Genomic DNA, 16,306 nt, shown 5'->3' on the forward strand with positions numbered 1-16,306 from the left:
CTCAGGGGTACTGGTACTCAGGAGACTTTGCGTTTTGTGATATAGATGTTTCAATGATCACACCTGTTATAGGCAAGAGTTTTTGTAACGTGATTGTGCTCTACGTGCAGTGGGCGGGGTCAGTCGCCTCCCTAAATTTTAGGTTTAAGTGAATCTGGTGAATATGGTGATCCCATATGGTGCCTGCCTTTTTCATGCTGTAATTTCACTTATTTCACTCCGTCCTCCAAAACCAACACATATATCATCACTGAGAACAATTATTCACCAATAAAATGTGTGAGTTTCATCAACTTGCCTTGGTTAGTTTTCAAGATAGGTAAAAAAAATTAACTATGAATTTAGCCAGACTTGGGTCTTTTGTAGACCTCAGAGAAAACAGGAAGTTTAGAGCGACCGGTCTCTGCTGATTGGTCAAATGCAGCAGAGGTGGGACCTGTGATTTAGGGTAATCTCTTCTGATTGGCTGAGTGAGGACTACATGCTTCTTTACCTTATACTGATGTGCAGCAGGGAGGCCATATGTAAAGTGTGCGGAAATTACTTAAAAGAGTCACTTGCCCCATAAAGGGTTAAGTACCCCCAGAAGTCCTGGAACCCCTAGTTGGGAAACACAGCTATAAACCCCTCAGCATTGAAGCCTTGAATGTAAGGGAACATTTACACTGTTGCCATTAAATTTGCAAAAAATACCGCAAACTTGACAAAAGCAAAACTACGGTAACCACGGGGTGAAAACAATTATTTCATTTTCGGAGTGACGTGTTTGAAAAGACGTTGACATTTTATTACCGTGCGCGCCTTTGGTTCAAACAAATGTGTCTCCTCCAATCTATGCCACATCAATAACATCTGAAACAAAGACTGTCAAAGGAGTTTTTGAGACAATCCGCCGACATTCCCCTGTGGCCCCTTCAGTCACTTCCACTTCTTAAAGGCAAAAGCAGTGGCATCCCCAGCACGCTTCAGACTGACAGCCGCTTTGTGCTGTTGATGTGAGCCGAGCCAAAAGAAGGAAGTTCTTGCGGATGATAAGCCGCATCCGCCAAAATTGCTACTTAATGGGAGGTCAGTTTTTTCTCATTTGTCTTTTTTTTTTCTTTCTTTCCTCCCGGACTAATGTGTCAGTGACAATTATAAGATGCTATATATACTGGAGAGGTTGCCGGGGTGTGTGTGGGATGCTTCATAAGGCTGCAAGTGTGTTATTTAGCTTACAACGGGCCATTACACAAGCTGCGGGATGCGCTGTTTTAGCTAAATGCCTCGTTTAAAGCCACTCGCTCAACATCACCTCACGGGTCACATGCAGCTCTTCACTCTTAAACTGATATATGCACTTGTTTTATAATATAAATACAGCCAGCATTTATTTATTGTAGATGGATTAACGTGAATGAAGTGCGGGGATGCTCGTAAAAAGGGTTATGACATTATTATAAGATTTTGGTTCTTTTCTGTGAAACGGGGTTGTGTAAAGTAGTATAGTGTTTATAGTACTTTGTTTGCTTTATGGCTACAAGGCAGAATTCACAAATTGTTAAAGTTTCAAATAAAAGTTGTTATAGGAAAGCAATATATAAATATATGTGGTGTGCTTTATGTGCTTGTAGTAGGAACGGACATTTTCTCAAAATAACTAAACTGCTACCATTTTTGGACACAGTGGGATTATGTAAAATAAATAAGTAAATAAATCGTTGGGCCTGAGGTGACTCAAGGGTATTTGCTAATTCCTCTATAATGAGTGTGTTTACATGCAGTTGAGTATCCAGGTTATTAATGGGGATTTTAAGCTTTTTTTCTGGTTCATGTAAACACAGAATCCTGGTTTCAGTTTCCTGGATAAGTAACAACAACAATGTCCCTGTTATTACAAACCAGGATATTCTCACTGGGACATTACATAGTTTCCTGGATACTGTACCATGTAAACCCAGTATCCTGGTTTTTCACCGGTGCTGACGTACTGAGCATGTGCGAACTTTTGAAACAGATACGGCAGGAGCAAAAACAGCCATTTTATCTGTTACCTGGGCTTTTAATTCTTTGTATCTTCTCAAAATTAACAAAACATTGAAGTAACCAACACGTACTTATTTACTCCGTGGTATCTCAGTGGAAGTCAGTGCTGCTCTGTTTTTTTTTTTCATTTCTCTGAGAAATTGTCCCTGTCATTGGCTCCGCCCATCTCTGGAGTCTAAATATCCAGGATACTGTAGTTGCTCATGTAAACAGGGATATGAGATTCCACATGTAAACATCTTAATCCAGAATATTGTCATAACCAGGATATACCTAATAACCAGTTTGAGTGCATGTACACGCTCTATGTCTTGCAGGTCTTTGATCGTGGGGATTGCAACGCGAAACAAATGTCCAACGTTACTCTTACCTTTGTGAAACCTTTAGAATAGAAAAATGAAGCTTCTTTGTTCTTTCATAAACAGAGCAAACCATGCATAAAGTTTTCAAAAATGTGGCTGTTGCACATATGCTGGGAACTGTACCAGACTCAGCATCTTCTCACCCTCTGTCCTGCTAAAAAAAAATCCTAAAACACAAAACCCATGTCCTTATTCGCTTTCTGAACCTAATATAATCCAACAAATAAAAAATAAAAAAAACACACAAAATAAACCAGTCTTCAAGGATGCGTGCACCCAGCAGGCCCTGACCCATATTCTGTAATCCGTTTCCAGGAGGGACACGAGAGGCTGAAGAAGCTATCATGTTCATTGTCTCTTTATTTACGCACTCGAGCAGCGTGCGTGAGGGAACGGCCCCAGAAATAACGCTCTGCATCTCATCATTCTGTCAACAAGGCCGGAGTGAGCGTTTCAACACTTCCCTTGCATCATCCACACGTCGGTGGAGCGCTTGCCTTTGTGGAAATAAGCTGCTCGTATGTCGTCGGCGTGAGCTGTTAAATGGGCCCGGCTAATAAAAGGCAGAGGGATGGGTGCCTGGGTAAATATAGAACCAGAGGATTGGATGGTGCTGTCCCACTTTTGACACTTAACGCATTGGAAAGGAATTCAAATACAATCGATATGTGCAACTTTTCAGTTTTCCAAAGTAGAAAAAGGGTGTTCAGGACTCAACTTAAAAGCATTTGTCAGAAACTAATGATCTAATACTGATCTAGTGGGGATGATTCATAAAGTTGTAATGAGTTGTAGTGACAGTGATTGTAGTTGTAGAGACTTCTTCTTCTTCATCTTTAAAAAACACTTTCCATCTGCAATAACTTCCTTCAAAGTCTTGATGTTTTACTCTCATACAAACTTAGATAACTGCTACTTGTATAGTAATAATATTGTGTAACAGTAAGGTTAAGAGAGTACTCCAAAACAAAAAGTCATTTGAAAACATAAAGAGACGTGTCCTACCTGTCCACAGCCGGGGCAGTCGTCTCCGTTCTCACACGTCCTGCGTCGCGATTGGATGCCTCCGCCGCAGGGCACGTTACAGCGTTCCCACGCCGACCAGGCCGACCAGTAGACGTGCGGAGGGCAGGGCAGGTGCTCGTTGCAGTATCTGAGGTGCAGAAAACAAAGTGGCTCAGTCCAAACGCGCTGAGCAGAAAAAGTTGTGTTAAAGTTACACAATCAAATACAGCAAAACATTGTATTTAAAGACATTTAAGACAAGTTTTGATTACAGATGATTACATTATTTCGGTAGTTCAAAGTGAAATGGATACAAAGCATGAATCCCATTGTTTAAACATTCATTAGCTGCTGTCGCTTACAACAGCTAAAATCTGAAAACCCACAATTAACCCTTAAGCAATGAACATAATCAAATCCTTGAACACTAACAACATCCAAATGCCTGTTCATGTCTCTTCTACCATCATATTTAGACAATGAGCCAGGGAAAAGTAAGTATGTATGTATTTTTCCTGCTTATTTTGTTAAGGTGAGGTGCTTTTATTGGGAGGTTTAAAAAAAAAATCTGTTCCACCTGCCAAACAGCTGGGTTGAGTGCATTTGGCGATCACACTGCCCACACTCAAATCCAACAACCGGTCTGAGTTCTTTTAAGCTGTCAGGAGAAAATGGCATAACGACTCCATCTGACACGGCGTTATAATAATCTGTGAAGGCCACTAAACACGTCAGCGCACTTTGAGCCTTGAACGCTCTCACCAAAAATAACTCCCAAGATGTCGACTGTCTTTTAAAGTTCGCCCGTAACTGGTGCGTAGCCTGTCACTGAAGTGGTAAAGACTCACAAGTAAATGAGTTGCATTTTATTCTGCAATTCAATCGCCGTCAGTGTGTGTGTGTGTGTGTGTGTTTCGCACAATCCATTTGCAATAAAAAGCCACACAAAGACGCATGCGTAACTTTTAATTGCATTGTTTTACAAGACACGTTTACTGCGCGTCTACTATACTTAATAACTCACTTCTCATTAACAATTACACAGAGGCTTATGACTGCCATATAAAATGTTTTATATCTTTTACGCATGCCACTATTAAAAGGCTTTATTGCACTTGAGGTTAGGCACGTGCCTGTCTTTAAGGGAACGCACAAAAATAGCTTGTTGAAAACCCTAGACTCAAGGTATCTTTTGTGTAATTGTTGAGTGGTTTCTTTCTATAGGGAAAGTTGCACACAAAGAAATCCATGCATTCTTGCTGCTGAGGGGACTAGAAACAAGTGCTTTTGGTACGTTTTTATGATATATTATTCAGGACAATGTGCATTATTGTTAACTTCTTAAAGCAGGACTGAGCAACTCATGCCCCTAGAGGCCATAAGCGCCACTGCAGGTGTCGTAGCATGTTGCGGTTTTTTACTCATTAATTGTCCCCCCACCCCCCACCGTTAACAAAGCGCATTTTCTCCTGTTCGGCTTTACCCAAATCTAAAAGCTTCTCGACTGGAGCTTACAGCCTCATTTGTGTGTTTTGGTCACTTTTTCAGTGCATTTTTGTCATCTTGTTGTCGCTCTTTCTTGTTGATTTTTTCCTTGCGTCGCGTTTTTGTCTCTTTTTTTTGTCTCGTTATTGTCGCTTTTCCGGTACGTTTTTGTCGCTCTTTTGCTGTGTTTTTGTTGTGTTCTCTCTTTTTTCAATGGCTTTTTTCGTCGTGTTTTCATCACTTTTTTTGTTTTTGTTCGCCGCTCTTTCGTCACGTTTTCGTCAACTTTTTATATTGTGTTTCTGTCGCTCTATTGCCACTTTCTTGCTTTTTAGATTTGGGCTAATGACCGCCAATGAGCCACTCTATTGCGCAATTGCTTATCTCACATCCGTCGTCTCCAGGCAAGTAAAACACATGGACTGCACGATGACAAAAACATCCAACTCGGGGTCAATGTAGAAGCCAGTGGGAGCATCAATGGGTAAAGGATGGGAGTAAAAGCTCTTTGTGCCCTGATGAAGACATGAACAAGGTCGAAACGCATCAGTGCTGAATGTACCGCTTGCAATAAAGGACGTTTAGAAGCACTTGAACGCAGCCTTTGATTTCCTTCTCGACGGCACAGACTAAAGCTCCTCTTGCTTGAGACCTACTCCCAAACGCTCTCTCCCGCACAACACAATGAAATCAATACACCCATGATTTAAAGCTTGAAAATTACAATCGCGCACTCTTTTATCACTTTTCAGACAGGCTTTTGGCCCATAATATCTAATCGTCCCTTTTCCCCCCACCCCAAACACAGCCATTCAAGTCTATAAGAGGCCGCTCATTATCCACAACAGGCTGAGTAAGCAGGGTGGACGGTGTCGGCGTGCTAAGGGAAATAGTACCAACAGAAGGTTCATAAATGCAGGCATTAACAAGCCAGATTTAGGCCCAAAGCTGTGGCTTGCATCGCTGCTCTCTGAACATTTAGCGTTTAAAGCCGCTGGAAAACAATCGGGACTGAACTTATAGCCAAAGTAGAAGAAGAAAAAAAAGAGGAAAGACTGTGGACCTTTGAGCTTTTGCGCTTCACTTTGAATAAATATGCTTACACAAGGGCTCCGAATATATGCCTGGACATTTGTGGGAATAGGGCATATATCCAAACAAGCACGTCAACAACTTCACTGGAGATGCCTTTTTACTTCAGCTCCACGCTCTGTAAAATGAAGACTTATTTGGCCTTTAAAGACAAACATTGGGGACGCATTTTGAATTCAAGCCCGCACAGTGGATTCTACCTATTTCACACTCTATTAACAACGGATTGACGGAGCCTTTATGAGCGGCTTCAATTGCTTAAACATGTTTACCGGCTGTAAAAGGGCGCACACAACACGCCTAACGCGCTCCAAAATGCTGACAGGGTATGACCACGTGCCACAGTGAAGTGACCGTTCCCTCACTCTCCACTCGCAGAAAAACACACTCCTTTATTCTTTCTCGGCAGAATCTTTTCCGCCCTCACAGCTGGCCTCGAACATGGGCCTAAGGTGTTTTAAACAGCTGAACAAAGCGCGTATTCAGAGCAGCGGAGATCAAACAAGCACCAAATCTGGACTAAAAAGAAGGAACACAAGCTGGTGGGAAAAAATCTAAAATCGTCCAAAAGCTGTTTGAAGCGATGCAGTGCAGTTTAGTAGTTTGCACTCTATTACTGAGAGGCAAGGCGGATTGAGAAAGGAGTTGGCATACTCTGATAACATATGGGGAGAGTAGCCAACAAAGTTACTTTAAATAAATCTTTTTCAAGTAGAGGTAAAAGTAGCCAACCAATTAGTTTCTTTAGTAAGAGCAAAAACACCCTTGATGTAAATTACTTCTAAATGTATCTATTTAAGAAAAAATGTCCCACTTCTAACATAAAGACTTTGTCACTTGTAGGTTTACAAATTACTAACATCATTTCACAACTTTCAGGTAACTTTATTGCTACGGTAACTAAACTATTCCACCAAAGGGAAAGAAAATCCGGCATAGGGCCTTTAACTAATACATTTCGTCAGCCTTGATAAAATGGGGTCTTCTCTTTTCCTTGAGCATTTCTATTGTACCTTTCCAATGTTAAAAAAATGATTGCTTTCCAAAATGTTGGAGGGCAAAGCCGAGCACCAAACCTGAGCCAGATTGGGAGGTTATGGCGGCAGGAGATGAGAAAGGTCCAAAGAAAAGAGGCAAATAGCATGCAATATGAGATTCATTTCTGAAAGCGGAAGCCTATGCAGTCTCTTCAAGGTGTAACTATGACAACAGATGGTTGTGTTCTGTAATTCTTCACTTCATCTTTTATTTATCGTGACTTGGTTTGCCCTCAATCAAATTCAGTGCTAAAATTAAGCCAACAGTAAAACTACCCTAATTGATTTAAATGATTACTGAGCGAGTGGGTTTCAAATATCTAATTTGCGTGAGACCCAGTACCCACATCGCCTGACTTCACCTACGAAGACAGCTTTGTATTTCTCTTTGTGTCGTGTTCAAATGTTGTTTCTTTCTAGGAAGAAATAGATTATTTTCAAGGTTTGAAGGTTGCTTAGAAACCTCTCAGGTTTGCAGACACGGTTTTACCTCACCAGACCATTCGAAACTTCAGATATATGAGTGCGTGTGTCAAAAATACCGTTCTTCTCTGTTCTGGCCCACACACACTCGTCCCCCATGTCTCGGGGCGGGGTTACTGCAGGAGCGCTGCCGGACCTGAAAGCCGATGCCACAGCTGGTGCTACAGGGAGACCAGGACGTCCAGGGAGTCCAGGCACCGTTTCTATGGAGACACAAACGCAACATTAAGCACCACAAATCCCCAAACTTTGATAACCTCGCATAAACAGAAAAACTTTATTTGCAGCGGGGCATGAATCGATAGATCTTTTCGCTTCTTTGTCAAAAACATGATTTAACACATGGAATGGATTGGCAGGAGAAAGTGTCAACAGTAGGTGAGAGCTGGATAAGGGTGAAAAAAACAGCCAATCAACACGTAAAACCAGAGTTGCAGCCTCTGAAAATGTAGCATGTGGCAAATTAGTGAGTGGGGATTTCACATGTGGCGTTTTGTACAGAGGTGTAAGGGGGCAGAGACGACCTCGCCCCAAAGCGAGGTCTATGGGAGTTCAGCTGTTCAGACGTATTACCTGGAGCAGTTGGCCACCTCCACGCTGATGCCGTGGCACTGCTGTCCTCCGCACTGGGGCGCCGGGCTGTCACACGCTCGGGTCCGGCACAGGCACGAGCCGGCACTGCCTCCTCCGTCACTGTGACTGCACGTGGACCAGCTGGACCAGTGGCCGAAACCGCCGTCCACTGTCACATTACGCACCTGAGGAGGGAAAATGTATATAGTATAATAGATGGAGACATAGCCAATATTTAAAATCAAAGCCAGGGGTGGGATGAGCAGCATGTTTAGGTGCATATAATAAAACCCACTTAGATTTACTGTATATTGTGCTTCCCCAAACACTACAAAAGATTATTAGTCTTTCATGCCCCACACTGGGTGGTAAGTTACTGATAAAGCTGGCCTTGGGCTGACTGATGCAGGAACAGGTCTTTGGGGGTGACCAGGATGTGAATAAGCCTAGCTCCAACAAATCCACTTTTTTATTAGATTAAATATCCTAAAATGGCACGATCTTGTTGATGTTTACACAGCAGTTGTGATGTACAAAGCACACAACCTCTTGCTTCCTCAATGTTTACCAGAGAAGTTTCAAACAAGAGAATCTTGAGACAACCTCAGAGGAACAGGTAAGCTACAAACACCCCTGGTGAGAACTAATACAAAGAGGAGGTGTGTATCAGTCAAAGGGGTAGATCTATGAATAAACTTCAGGGCTCCAAAACTACTCATGCATTTAAAAAAATCTACAAGTTAAATATTTTGGAGAAGTATAGAAGGCTTGACTGATGCATTTGTGTCCCCCTCGTTAAAATAAAGGATTTTTACTCATAAGTCGGCTGTGCCTCGGACCTCCTTTTTTTTCTTTTCTTCAGACCTAGCTTTTTGGCGTACGGATCCTGGAAGAGCACCTGACTGGCTAAGATACCTAACCCACAGCAGCGCTCACTCGCCCTCTCATTCATGATGCATACCATAATTTGGATTTTTGAAGTTTAAGTTCTGTGCTTATTTGTTACCATCGTATAGTGTCACAGTTGTAAATAGGGTTAGGCATTAGAATTCTCGACTTTGGCCTAAAACCCTTTCGGTCAGGCATCATTTAGCACTTAAAATACTAAGCACATGTTTCTTCTTGTATTATGTGCGAGATCTTTAAAAAACATGTGACATGTGTTAGAAATGTTCATAATGATCGAAGAAATAAACCACTACAAGTCTAATTGCACATCTGGACTGACGGAGACATTGCTTCACAAACGATCTTTTCTGACCAACGCCGATCACTCACACGTCACAGTCACACAGGGAATTTGGGTGAAGTGTCTTTCCCACAACCGGGATTAAACCACTACCCTCATAAGAAGATGACTCTAACCCCGGAGCCACTGACACCCTGTATCAATGGCACACAGGGTGTTAAATAACAGGAAACAACTGTTATTGGACACTTAACTACAATTTACAATTTTAGTCTTGCCTTGTACTACAGTGTTACAATATCTCTACTTAATAACTTAATAAAAAAGTACAGATAACCTGATATGAACAAGTATTGAAATATTATGCTAAAATTTGATTTAAAAAGTCTCACAGAACAGGGAGATATGAGACACAGGTGTGCCATCATCCGCACCAAGCCCCACGCTGACAGGGAATATTTTGAGAATAATGGATTTTCTAGAAAGCACTCATTACATTACAACTTAGGTGGCTTTGGGAAACAAAGCCCATGTGGCAGATTCAAAAATCAATTTCCCTCAAACAGATGCAAAAATAGCCACGTTATGAGCATCCACGACACATCCAAAATTGTTCAGTCACCAGGACACACGGCACGGCAACAACACGGGAAAGATATATGAGGATCGTCTGTGGATATGATGAGCGAGAAAAAGAGTTTCCCAGAAAATGAATGCTCTGAATTGACGCATTCAAAAAGGACTGAAATATGAGGAAATAAAAGGCGACGCATAAATAGACATTTGAAGCAAAACAGAATGCAGCGGGACTGTTTTGACATTACTCGAGCTGCGATGAATTACCACAGACGTCCAGGGCATCGAGGCTAAATACAAAAAGGCACAAAGATAACATGAGAACGGGCGCCGCTACCTTTCAGGAAACGGTTCGGAATAGGAAAAAAAGAAATCACTGAAAGAATGAAAGGACATCAGCTGCTTTGGAAGAAGCCGAAATACGCTTGCCTTTATTGGTAATTGAAAGCTGCTGCGTACCTCGATTGGGAATGCTTGGCAAAGATGGCCAATTTTGAGGAGATGAGTTGGCCCGAGTGCAAGGAATGGCCAATATTACATCTGTTGCACCTATCACTTACAGATGGGGCAATAAGTGATATGGCCGGAAGATGCTTATTATTCCCCAGGAGCATTAGGCTCTAATCATTTCTCTGAAAAAATAAATAGATACAATATAATATACCCACTATTAGCATCAAAAATGTAGTGGTTTGATGGTCATGGAAAGTCCTGCAGGGGCCTAGAAACCATTCCAACACATTAAAGGCTTTGTATCTAAGTTTCATTGAACATATTGTAATATTTCTGCAACACATACCATATTCTTTGCAGACTGGATTGCCAGTAAACAATATTAGTTTGTGCTAAACGAATTCTTTTTACCATCGGTGCTACTTCGGGGTTTACAAACATGCTCATGCTGTAGATATCAGGCCACGAACCACACTCCTCCCTCCACAAACTTCTTCATCTGCTATCATTATTTGGTTGCTTAATGGCGGAGGCAAAATATCCACAGTGTGCTACCACCACCCATCGGATGTCTTCTTCATCCCCCTCTTCCATTTCCGTTGTGGTGCAGCAATGCATTACAAAGACTTATTGACAAACATTCATACCGAAATCAGTCCAATCAGGTTGTCCCTCGAGAATCAGACCACAAATAACCAACACATTCCTGAAACTTCTTTTAAAGCAGTACCAAGTAATTCATGCCCCTAGAGGCCATTAGCGCCACTGCAGGTGTCGTAGCAAGTTGAGGTTTTTTCATCATTCTCTGTGAGAGGAAATACTACGGTGACAGAAAAGACAAAGGGAGAGAGGGATATTGCACATCCAATTACACAATGAAGATAATTTTTTTCACTCAAACTTGGCTGTAAATACTGTTTAAGTGGTGCTAGCCCACAGTTTAGCTTTGCCCGTGGCTGATACTTTGGCTTCTCATTCACTCGGCCTCAATATAGAGTCTTTTTCTCACTTCTTAATATTTGCCTCTCCAAAATCCTCCGTGGAATTTGAGCAAAACCCACTGATGATTTGCTTGACAATATAGACAGACAACCTCCTCACACTCTTGACATTATTATTATCCACTACCACAAGCCCTCCTTTTTACAAACAGAAGCAACCTGCCCATACTCTTAACAGCCAAAATGATGCACTGGATTCTTCTGAAAAGATCTTACACATAGAAGCTCCTTAAATATTGACACCATGCCAGCATCACAATCTTCCCCAGAAAGTCACAAACAGCCAATCCAATAATTTTCCTTCCATATCGCTCTCACTCACTGCATTTTCAACGTCTTGGAGTCCTGCAAACAAGGAAAGATATGTGCTACAGTTTTATACAACTCACGCACCAACCTTGAATGTTCTGCTACAGAATGGTTCATTATGAGACTGTTTTCATACGTACATAGCTACAAGGATTTTTAGATTTTTCAACTGAACATTGACCTTTAATGACGAACGTGGTGACTTGATGTCTGGCAGCGCGGCTCATTGTAAAGAAAGATGAATGCCGCTTGATCAATGGATTAAAACCAAAGGAATGTGAGGCAGACACTTTTCTAACAGTTCTTGGTGCGATCAGGGTAACTGATTTTTATTCATGATGTGTGTGCATTGGTCAAATATTCTGTTTTTCGTCTCCCAAGGCACTGGATCCAGCTCAATGAAAGAACACTATGACATTTATAAATTGTTGTAGACACGGTGCAGATCTGAATAGGCTTTTGGTTTCATGCTTGGCATATAAGTTTTACAATTCCTCACCCAACTATTTCATTCTTATCGGCTCCAAGAACACTGTTGCTTGCTCTAAAGGGCTTAAATTAATTCACGTTGTTTCGAGTCAAGCTGGCATGGTTTAGATTTCCATAACTAATAACTACAAAAGAGAAATTAACAAACATGTAAGGCAGTAGCCCGTTCACTTGAGAGTCACTAGTCCATGCATATGTAAACATGCACATGTGCAACATATGGGCCTGACATGGAGATGCATGCAGATTTGTACGTCTTAATGGACTCAGTATGTGCAGGCAGCGCTTGCCAGCTCCCTGCCACAGCTTTGCTAACAGATGACGCCGGACACTTGGCCACTCTAGTGCTAAGTATTCCCTTGAAAATGAAGCACATGAGAAGGCTACAGATGCACAATGGCTCCCCCTTAGCCACAAAGTGAACACGTATGAACATTACATTATCCTCTTAATCCCTGCCTGAACCAAGCACATTTTCTCCAGTTTGGCATTGCCCAAATTTAAAAGCTTCTTGAAAAAAACGCTTGGATTGGCAAGATTGGCAAAAACGGGCCAGAAAAGCAACAATGACACAGTGGAAAATCGACAAACGATATGACTAAAGAATGATGAAAAAGCAACAAAAATGCTTAAAAAATGTGACAAAAACATGGTGACAACACAACAGAAAAAAGTTATCCAAGTTAGCCCAAAAGCTTTTAGATTTGGGTAAAACTGAACTGGAGAAATGCACTGGGGGGTTAGAGGTTAATATGACTATCAGTGTTAATGTTTTGTACTGCTACTTGTATGCCATAACAAAGCACCTTACCTTTCATTCATCAGTGCTGCTACTATGACAACCAATGTCACTGGAGCAACCTGGACTATTTCTGATGTTGCTAAGTTAAAGCAGTACTAAGTAACTCATGCCACTTTTTTACTCATTAATCTTCCGTGAGCATAAATACTACGCTGACAGAAAAGACAGATAGAGAGGGATATTGTACATCCAATTACACAATGGAGAACATTTTATTTCACTCAAACTTGGCTGTAAATACTGTTTAAGTGGCGCCAGCCCGCAGTTAGCTTTGCCCGTTAGCCTGTTAGCTTATTTTTCGTGATTCCATTAGTGTGTGTTGTGCCTCCGACCCGGTGCAGGCAAAGCTGCAATTGTGGTTTTCTGGCCAGAGACACCAGGGGGAGATGAAAGACCCCCCAATCATCCCATTAACACTTGTATTACCCCCAGAGGGACCACGAAAAGGATTTATTAAGGTAAACAAGTTACTTGGTACTGCTTTAACATTACAACCAACAGTTTTCTTTACCCACTTTACACCAAGGCCACCGGTTTATTTCATTCAGAAGCTGCCAATATTTCTCTATATTAAATATTTCAGAAAATATGAACATTTCTAATTTCATAGTTGAATTACTTACAACAAATTAATTGTAAAAGTGGGGGGTGACGTTTGCTAATGAAGAAACAATTGTAATGAATGACTGCACAGCGTTCAAATCTCTCCCAGAGTCCTAAAGTGTTCTTTTAAAGTCTACTCGCTCAGTCCCCAGACACTTTTCTTTGGCACCACTACGTTTCGATCTCTGGTTTATAGCCGCACTTGCTTGTAAGTTGCAGAAGTAAGAGGAGAATACTGAACAGGCTGCAGCCCTCATAGAAGAAGAAGCAAGATGGGTGTCGAGACAGAAGATGCCAAGGGGAGATAATTGGGCTTTCTATTAGCTTTAAAAGTCAAGCTACGACCGGCAAACAAGTAAATGGGCCGCAATACATTTAAGACAGATTTTAAAGTATCGCAATGGTACTTACAGGGCACTTGGAGATGCTCTGCTCCCATTGGCTCATCCGGACACTCTCCTCGAGGGTGGTACATTTCTTCAACAGCATATCCCAGCCGCAATATGGGTCTCTCGCGCCGACGCACGCTCTGCAGGAAGAAGTTTGAATGTAATGAGCTTATATTATATTGTCATGATACGAAACAGAGATGAATCAAACGGCGGCTTACAACACCAAACAGACGAGACGTTGGAAAGGAGGAATATAAAGTGAGCAGATAAGGGGGGGTAAAATGAAAGAAGAATGCGAGGAGGAAATGAGAAAGATAAGCTAGGAAACTGGAGGAAATACCACAGCAGCAAAAGGGAGGATTAGAATAACGAATAGAAAAAGGCCATCTTAGGACATTAGTGACTGTGAGATTTACACTGAGGGGATGCAACTACAACCATCGGGTAAAGGCGAGAGGTGTAAAACTAAAAATACAAGCTGAAGTGTGAAGTGAAGTGTTTTACATAGTGTCGGGTCACTTATATCAAAATGACACCTAACGTTATTCATCTAAACAATTTGAAATGTTGGATGGGCTCAATTACTGATTCTAACTTTGACTTGGAGTTGGGAAACGAGTGTGAGCGACACAGAGTGTGTTTACATGCTCAAGTAAACTGGTTATTAGGTATATCCTGGTTATGACAATATTCTGGATTATGATGTTTACATGTGTCTGAGAAACCAGGACTCTCATGTCCCTATTTACATGAGCAACTACAGTATTCTGGATATTTAGACGCCCGAGAGGGGCAGAGCTAATGACAAATATGGTAATGAGCTAAATACTTTAGCAATGTTGCAAACGCATGACTTTTTCAGACATTTCTCTGGCACAGGGATAACAAATATCCAAGGAAGCACTTATAACAGAAGAGCTTTTTCCCAGCTTCAGCGACAGACGTGAGAATTGAAAAGAAAAAGACATTTGGTTTGGTCCGAGAGCAGCACTGACTTTCACCGGAGACACCACGGAGCAAATAAGTACTTTTTAAGGTTACTTCAGTGTTTAGTTTTCAGAGTTTTAAAAGCCGAGGTACCAGATTTGCTCCTGTCAAATCTGTTTCAAAAGTTTCCACACGCTCAGGATACTGTGGTTTATCCTAGTGAGAATATCCTGGTTTTTAATAACCTGGATATTAGCTTATCCAGGAAACTGAAAACAGGATTCTGTGTTTACATGAACCAGACAAAACCAGGAAACTTAAAACCCTCATTAATAACCTGGATACTCGACTGCATATAAACACACTCACAGAAAGACACTTAAAATTGCTTGGTCTGTGTTGCATTATGCCAGATTTTATTTTCATGTATTTATTTATTTAATATGGACATAGCAATTACATTGGACGAACCAGATGCATTGTTTAAGGTGTTATAGCACATGTGCTAATTTTCAACACCTGTCCATAGGGGGCTTTTAGGATTTAAAAATAAAACTTATTAAACACGGTTACAATAAAACACATTATTAAACTATTAATTAAACTATACTAAACGATGACCCCTGAGACAGTGCTCTTCATTTAGGATTCGCACATTCAAGTATATAAACTTTCTATCTTGGAAAAATTACTGACTTTTATGTTGTTTTATGGATCTCCATATGCTGTAGGTCATCTATTATAGTGCTACGTTTTATGGCTGCAATGTAAAGTGCCCCTGTATGCAATAACAAATATCAAGAGTAAGAAAACAAGTAGGTACACAACTGCAGGAACAGAGGTTGTTTGTATATTGCCCAATATTTCAAATGCAAGACGTATTAAGGACAAACAGAGATTATTTCTCATTCTTATCCATCCGACAACTCCCTGTGGCTAAGATGTCTGCCTCTGTATATTGAGTAAAACACAAGCTCAGCTTGTTACCGTCTTCATGTAAATTTGAGGCAGCAGTAGTGACAGTTCAGTGACATATTTCTGACTTCGACTTGGCCTGCCATGCCCCCGGTGAAACATAAACAAAGGTGACGTGTGCCTTCCATAATAATGAACTAGTGAGGGCCACTGTGGTGCTCGTGCAAGGACTGAGGTCACATGAATCAGGCATTTGAAAAGACGCAAAGGCGACTGACGTAATGTCTAGTGTAGAGGGGGCATGAGGAAGAAGAGTTATGGAGAGTATCTGTTGGGACAAGGTGACGTAGTGCATAATGAGAAGGGAAGGCGATACCTGCTTTCAAGGGGCCGAGAGGGCTTTAATCATTGTATAGTCTAGTGAGAAGAAACACTATACTCTCAGTTAAAGACCAAAAGCATATCTTGTCTTTCAATGGTCCATAAAGGGCTGGACTATAAACTACTCATGTCTGACATAAGGACAAAAAAAACAGAGAAGAGGCTAAAAAATGATCTAATGGCTGCTAACTTTTTTTTGTCTTGGAT

At 41.3% G+C, this 16,306-nt stretch overlaps 1 protein-coding gene across 2 annotated transcripts in view; it reads right to left on the bottom strand.

Moving 5' to 3' along the window:
- The window catches only part of sema5a (sema domain, seven thrombospondin repeats (type 1 and type 1-like), transmembrane domain (TM) and short cytoplasmic domain, (semaphorin) 5A), a 174,403-nt gene that overhangs the window by 53,783 nt on the left and 104,314 nt on the right, over window positions 1-16,306 (bottom strand). For both annotated transcript variants that reach the window (XR_013793838.1, XM_079575795.1), the window contains exons 12-15: window positions 13,896-14,013; window positions 8,063-8,247; window positions 7,549-7,692; window positions 3,393-3,540 (exon numbers count right to left, since the gene is read on the bottom strand). Coding sequence is in view for 1 of the 2 variants with exons in the window: in XM_079575795.1 (XP_079431921.1) it covers window positions 3,393-3,540; window positions 7,549-7,692; window positions 8,063-8,247; window positions 13,896-14,013 (595 nt within the window). In the remaining variant the exon portion in view is untranslated. The remainder of the gene's footprint in view (window positions 1-3,392; window positions 3,541-7,548; window positions 7,693-8,062; window positions 8,248-13,895; window positions 14,014-16,306) is intronic.

The sequence above is a fragment of the Gobius niger genome (genome assembly GCF_951799975.1).
Source record: "Gobius niger genome assembly, chromosome: 18".
In the NCBI taxonomy this organism is placed as follows: Eukaryota; Metazoa; Chordata; class Actinopteri; order Gobiiformes; family Gobiidae; genus Gobius; species Gobius niger.